Raw genomic sequence first — 7,473 nt, 5'->3', positions numbered from 1 at the left:
AAAAACAGCAAACATGAAACACACATCGAGGCTGAACTACATTTTTTTTTTTTTTTTTTTCTCGCTTTTGTTTCCAATAAAATGTCTTATGTTTGAATTATAATCTGTATAATTTACAATATACAATGTTTAAGAAGGCTGAGAAAAATACCCCTTACTGATAATACTGATGTTTGATACAGAGCGTGTGATGTTAGAGATCAACTACACTTAACCGCAGCACCCCTCAGCTGTGACAAGTTGCCATTTTATATTAGATTACACCGTCGTCTAGATTAAACATTTTGGCATTCTTATTCGGCATTAGAAAGTACACAAATAATGATATTTTTAAAAAAATCCCTCAACTGTCTTCACCTGTTAAAGCTGTGATCGGTCAAGTATGCAGTATGCAGTGTGCATAGACAACAATGAAATCAATGTTTCTCCACTTGACTCTAAAAATCTTTCTGTCAGCTCAGCTTTCCATTTCCTGCATGTACACACTATCAAATAATATTGTGGCTATCTGAAGATTTAGTCTGGGAGAATTAAGTCACACATGAAAAATACTATCCTGCAAGACCTAATGTGTTAAATCTTAACCCAAGTCATGTAGCAGATTTAAATTAGAACACAAGCTAGGAAAATAGATATGGGGAAAATGTATGATTTCCAGTTAATATGCATGTGATTAATACAATTTTTTGAATTCTCATAGTGAACAGCAGGAAGTTGAAAAGCGAGCTAACATAAAGCAGTCATTGCCGTGTTGTTTTGATACGGATGATGTTTCTGCCAGCGCCAGTTCTCTCAGTCAGTCAGGTTATTCTGATGGTCCCCACACTAGTCTGCATGGCTGACGCAATACAGTACACACCTTCAGGATGCAATGGACAAAAACTGTATTATTGCACTGTGTTGATTTGAAATAAATAACCCTCTTGTTTTAATCAGATTAAATGTGACAGCAAAAAAGAGCTGGGTCACATGAAAGGTGCGAACATCAGAGCCGTGTGTGACTGCAAACTGGGTATTGGATCTTTGAGTTTTTAGCTTCTTGTTACTTCTTTGAGTCTCATCCCTTAAAATCTCACATTGACATTCCTGGTCCATATTTTTTCTGTCTCTGAGAAAATTATTGTTGACTGTTATCTAAACAGCTTATGGCAAGTTACACAGAAAGAAAGAGAAGCTACAAACTTTCCTCAAAACCCATCCTCTCTCTCTCTCTCTCTCTCTCCACCCCCCTCACTCCTCCCAAATATAAGACTGGCACGTAATGTTAATATGCAGACTTAGTCCATATGCACAGACCCCTCCTTTTAAAACCACTATTGCTCAGAGTTTCTAAGATAAACGCTGATTTGTTAATACATTATTACTTGTTATATTCATATACATATATGATAATTGCTGAAAGTGGTCAAGCTGATAGAAAAAAGGAAAGACATATTGATTGATTCAGTTTTAAGAAGACAATATTAATAACAAAAAAAACAAAAACAAAGCCGTGTTATATGTCATATACAGGATGACAATTATTTACAATCCTAATATTGGTATCGTCACTAAGATTATTTTCAAGATAGAAATTAAGAAAAAAAAGAAGCAGTTTCAAAGCAACAATAGTTGTTCTTCAGTCAGTTTCGTCAGCACACCTTTCCTTCTGGTTGTATTGCGTTGAGTGACTAAAGCTCCCCCCATCACTCCCTGAATGAATCACGTAAAAGATCTCCGTCCTGACGTAAGAGATGATCTGGAAGTTGTGAACGCAACAGAGCGAGGAGGGGGTTGTACTGAAGTTGCAGTTTTGGGAGTTAGGATGGGTGATGAGCGTGTGCTGGACTATTCTTAATGGCACAATGACGGACTGAAATCTCTACTGACTGGTGTGTGGTGAGCTGCAAAAACCCGGGCTACTGAGGAGCTGAAAGTGTTTCAAACAGACTAACAAAAAGAGCATAGTTTGACTGAATACAGCATCACATTCTTTAAGTTACTGATCAGGTCTGATGTCAGCCCATTTGTGTTTGATATTTTTTTACTTATAAACTGTCAATTACTTATAAACTGTCAACCTCAATTGGTTTGAATGTCTGAAATCATCTTTAGCTTTATGAAGTGTGCAGTCACTAATACTGTGGTAATGCTGACAGGTTTGTGAGGCCAGGGTCAAAGGTCCTCAACAAATACAACAAATAGTCAAGTTGAAGCAGGGGAGTCATGGGAAACCAGGAACTGAATTTAGGGAGAACCACAAAGTGTTTACTGCAGTAGTTTCCAACTCTGGTCCTTAGAAGTTCGAGTCCTGCTGGTTTTCATTTGAACTAGAACAATTAGAAATAACTGGTGAAACAGAAAAGCAGCAGTACCCTCGCTCCTCAGGCCCAGGATTAAAAGCCACTGTTTTACAAAACCAGAAACAGTTTCGGGTTATGACAGTAAAGTTTGCTGGCATCCTCTGAATGGATGAAGCTCCATTCTTTGGCAGGGCAAATCTCCTCTTCTTTTCTCTCTGTCCATTCATCCACATTTCAATGTACATGTAATCTGACAACAAACGTCTTTAATACTTCTTTAGTGTTCTTTTATTTTTCCTCCACTCGTTTTCTTCTTGAACACTTAAAAAACTCTGTGGGGGAAATAGGTTGGGAAAAGGAGACACGAGTGCAGTCTTAAAGTCTCTCAGAACTAAAATGAAGAGTTTTTCAGTTTCTTTTTAAATGTGTCCTCATTTAAGCATGTTGCTAATAACATCTTAATCATTATTAAATGCATAAGTGACTGTTTTGCCATTGTCAGTGTTCTGAGTCACCACATTAACTGTTAATTGGTTGTTATTAGTTTTAAAAGGAAGTATCTTCTTCCCTTGGTAATAGGGGGGTCATGTCAGTCTGTCAGCATCTTCCCCAAAACAAAAGGTGAGCACCCTTTTGTCAAAGACGGCGGAGGTTTTGGGGTTCAGGTAAGAGATGTAGGTGACTTGTGTATTCATAGGGGGTTGTGTCAGCAGACATACAGTACTTGAGGGTCGTATTTCTGTGTGTGTGTGTGCGCATGTGTGTAAGAGTGTGTGCGTGTAAAAGAGCAAGAGGTCATTCAAAGTTGTTGTTTAGAGTCTGTGTTGAAGCTCAGGTGGTTCAGACTGGTGTGTAGCTGTCCCTCCATCTGTTCCCCCGTCCTCAGACCTTGGCTTCCAGCAGCTCCAGGAAGAGTTTGTGCATTGGGACTTTGCCGTCCTGCTTGATGCTGTAGAAGTGCTGTACAGCCTTGGTGGAGGTCTGGCGGAGCAGGGGGAGGGTCATGAGCAGCTTGCCCGCCCGGCGGGGATCCTCCTGGTGCTGGGAAGCCTCGTAGTCCTGCAGGGCCTCATGGAGCACATCCTGGAGTTTCTGCACTGCGTCCACGTCTTCAATGTGCATGGAGTCTGGAGAAGAAGGACAGAGAGGTCTAGATGTATATTGGAAAAACTAATCTTGGCAAAAAGATATTTGAACATGCACAGTATGTATATATTCCCACTCATTTTCTCCAAAAATATTGTTCTATTGGCTAATTCTGGTTCCTTTCTTAACAGTTAAAATTTAACACCAAAATATTTGGAAAAAATATAATAAAAATGTTCTTTCTCTAAAAGTAAATTTTTTTTCACAATTTTTCGTGTGCAAATTATCAGGATGTAATAAAGGGAATATGTATGGAGAACTTAGAGGCATATGTACAAGTTCATACACAGTAAAATATGTTTTTGGCTGTTGAAATATGTGTATAGATGAAAAAACTGTCTTGTCAAAACAGGTATCAGCCTGCTAGTGTGCAGTGCACCCTCTGACTGACTGAAACACTTATCTTTTAGATTTTTCAATAATAAAGCAGGCAGGTTTTTGCAAGCTCTCACGACTCCTCTGGATGATATTTACAACAGTATGTGTGTTTGTCAGAGTCTGTGCCTCCTCTGTCTGATGTGTTATTGCTCAGTGCCACAGAGGGGAGAGGTGCTAAAGACTCCATCCAAAACCTCAGCAGAAACAATGCAGGGATGCTACTGCAAGCTGTGACTCAGTTCTCTACTGTAGAGTGTAATGTAAGTTTGATGTATAAGGCTGATTTGCAGAATACGTTTTTGCATTTGGATATGTCAAAGAAAAACATTTATGTTGCAGACTAAGGGAAAAAAAGGAGTTTAAAAAAGAGTTTATTTTCTATTTTGAAAGTACATTTCTATTTAACACTGTTTAGCTGAAAAATCTACCATCTACCACACTGCTCTGTAATGTAGATTTTAAAACTACAATCAAACTAAATCCAGGGATGGATCTTTAAATTCAGGGCCTGCTCCTCTCTCTGTCTTTAAAGCGTGGACCTGTGGGTGTGATGAATGGATAGCCCAAGAGACGTGTGGGCGGAGAAAAAAAAAAGACTTGTAGAATGATTGAGAGATGCATGAACACCTAAGAGTATGTGTGTGTTTGTTTGTATCTCTCTCTCTGTGTGTGTGTGTGTGTGTGTGTGTGTGTGTGTGTGTGTGTGTGTGTGTGTGTGTGTACATAAGTATTTGGTTGAGCTGGCATGTAAGGTGTGTTTCAGCAGTAAAGGCTGAGAATGTCCCTCAATAATAATGCTCCATATTGCCCCTTAGGGAGGCAAAGTCTTAATGTGAGCTGGCCTTTAGCTCCCAACCTCCGATCAATGTCTCCGATCAATGACTACATGCATGTTAAATAATAATCACAAGGCAACTATTGATAGGCCACCCCCACACGCCACACCCCAACACACACACACATACATACACACACACCTGCATGCACGTGTACACACAAAATAGAGCTGAGGAGGGGATGAGCCCTGGGTGTGCATGTGGTTTTTCATACAAGGACACACGTGCACACAAAATATGATAACGCACTCTGATATATTCACTCTAAATTGACTCTATGGATGTAACAGTGTCCATTAATAATTCAGAAGGAAACATAGTGTATGTGTGTGTGATACTGTTAGTGTACAAACCCTACTTTTTGGGGTCTTTTATCACCAAGCAATTGAATTTTTTACTTTCTGCACTTCTCTTTTTTAGGGTCACTTTCATACCAACATTTTAGGGGCTTTTACTGGAAAGACTTGAGGTGTGTGTTGTAACTGCTGCATTCAAATAAAACAATTTTACAGTATCCTTTTGCGTGAAGTGTTTTTACTTGCCAGAGCAGCTTCGGCCTTTAGTGTAAAATACTGATTTATTATCCAACCAAATACTTCTCATAGTGTACTTCTTATACACACAGATGATCGTACCATCCAAATGCAAAGGAGAGAGCACAAACTTATACTAATATTAACTAAAAAGCAAGTGAAACACAAAAATGATACTTTGTAGACAGAAAAATGTGACACACTGGCATACACAATCGAATACACAGGGCTGGATCTATAAAGAGTAATACATGTATCAGTATGCAGGTCCAGACCAGTCAGTGGCTTTGTTCTATAGGGATCAATAGAAAACTCTGCCTCTATTGGTTCTCAAATGTTTTACTTTTTCCTGGTTTAAATAAGAGTGGGTGGTCCACTCATACTTTACTGCTTAATGATATTAAGCTAAGAGAGCAGTGGAGAGCAGTAACAGTGATGGGGAGAGGACGATATATTACTTCAATTACCTTAATTCATATTATTCATATTATTAGGACACACAGAACATACAATTTAGTCTGCATAGAAATAAACTACTGTTTTGAAGATTTCCTTTAGTCATTTTCTGTCTTTTTTCTGCCCCTTATGCAGCATCTATGAAAACGTAATGCAAATTGTGTATTGTATTCACTGTAAAGTGACACGAAGAAAAGGAACAGAATGTGTTAAATGTACAGTTTTGAGTATTAATGCTGGTCAAATTCCCATCTCCTCTTAATTCTTGGATTTCTGAAAACTGGTTTCCTAAATTACAGCTCATCATGAACATAAGTTAAAAGTTGAATGAGTCTCACATTGTTTTTGATTAATATTGTGCATTTAGTATTTAAGATGGTAGACACGGCTGCTGCCTGTGCTGTGACCCGCAGTACACTCAGAAGTAAAACAGCAGACGTTAATGAGCACGAGCACATTCGGCTGTTAAAACACACGTGTTAACATGGAACACAATGCACACACACACATAAATTTATGCACAAACACACACACACACACAGACACACACACACACACACACACACGTGCCTCTTGTTTCCCATGGCTAGTTTAGCTGTCTTTACATGTGGGGCACGTTTGCTAACATTTCTTAAGGCTTGGCTTCATTAATGCAGACGATTAGCATCCTGTGAATTAATTAGTGTCAGTGCCCTTCAAAATGCTAATGCTAGCATTCTGTTGTCTTGAAAAGCGGTTAGAGAGTCTGGGCAATGATGCAAACTTCTTATTTGGACATCAGATGTTTCAGATGTTTCAGAAAGAAAGACTGTTTCAAATGGGAGTTTTCTTTACATTGAGGTAGACTTTGGACATAACATCACTCTCAGGATTTATCTGGATATTTTTTTTATTTCATTTAATGAATGTGACAAACTAGCAGGTTCAGAAAGAGTTCAGCCATATGCCATTTTTACCTGAAGGATAAAATGTATATTCTGGTAGAATATTTGGAATGTCAGACTGTCTTCAGTCTGACAGTGATGCTGACATTCATCCATCTTTAAAGTATCCTGATATTGTGATATTCCTGGTATGTTACCTACAAGAATAAAGACTATATACAGTTTTACAAGGTACAACTGTCTCCTTTACGTCAGCAAGTTATGTAGCAAAGTCATTTTGAACATAATACAGTCCAATACAAAATAAACACCATTAACTCAGAAATGAGTTAGAGCGTAAACAAGTTGATTAATATAATACGATAATTGGCAATTATTTGAGTACTGATAAATTGATTGAAAAGTTATTTTGAAGTAAATACACAAAACATTCTCTGGGTGAAGCTTCTATTTGGTTTTTGATGTAACATTGGGATTCTTGGGAATTTTGATTATTGTCTGACATTTTATATACTGATAAATCTTGAAAATACTCTAAGATTGGTTCAGCACCTCTCTGAACGATGTGAGCTTGACAATGTTATTATTTGCTACAGGGCTCTTGTTTTATTGTACAGGTGTGAAAAGAATGAAACTAAATTACTACTCGTGACTGTTTTCAGTAACTATTAATCTTTAAAAATGTCATGAAATATTGTTATTTCAAGATTGTCTTAACCTTGCAGTGGTGGACAATATATAACTTCACATCAATGCTTTTGAAATCTGCTGCACAGAAGTTTAAACTGCTCTTTCTGATGCCTGTCAAATAATTCATCATCGTCATCATCACTGTTGTCCTGCTGGCCCAAACCAAAGAGCTTTCTCAACTTTCAGTCAACAGCGTTTGTTCACCTACACAAACATCACATACACACACACACACACACACACACACACACACACACACACACACACA

General features: G+C 38.2%; 1 protein-coding gene across 7 annotated transcripts in view; it reads right to left on the bottom strand.

The window, feature by feature from the left end:
• Positions 1-3,164: 3,164 nt before the first annotated feature.
• The window catches only part of esrrga (estrogen-related receptor gamma a), a 72,535-nt gene continuing 68,226 nt past the window's right edge, over positions 3,165-7,473 (bottom strand). For all 7 annotated transcript variants that reach the window (XM_053342877.1, XM_053342879.1, XM_053342920.1 and 4 more), the window contains one exon: positions 3,165-3,409. In XM_053342877.1, coding sequence (XP_053198852.1) covers positions 3,165-3,409 — 245 coding nt within the window. The remainder of the gene's footprint in view (positions 3,410-7,473) is intronic.

The sequence above is a fragment of the Scomber japonicus genome, chromosome 1 (assembly GCF_027409825.1).
Source record: "Scomber japonicus isolate fScoJap1 chromosome 1, fScoJap1.pri, whole genome shotgun sequence".
Taxonomy (NCBI): domain Eukaryota; kingdom Metazoa; phylum Chordata; class Actinopteri; order Scombriformes; family Scombridae; genus Scomber; species Scomber japonicus.
This window is presented reverse-complemented; position numbering and strand designations above follow the sequence as displayed.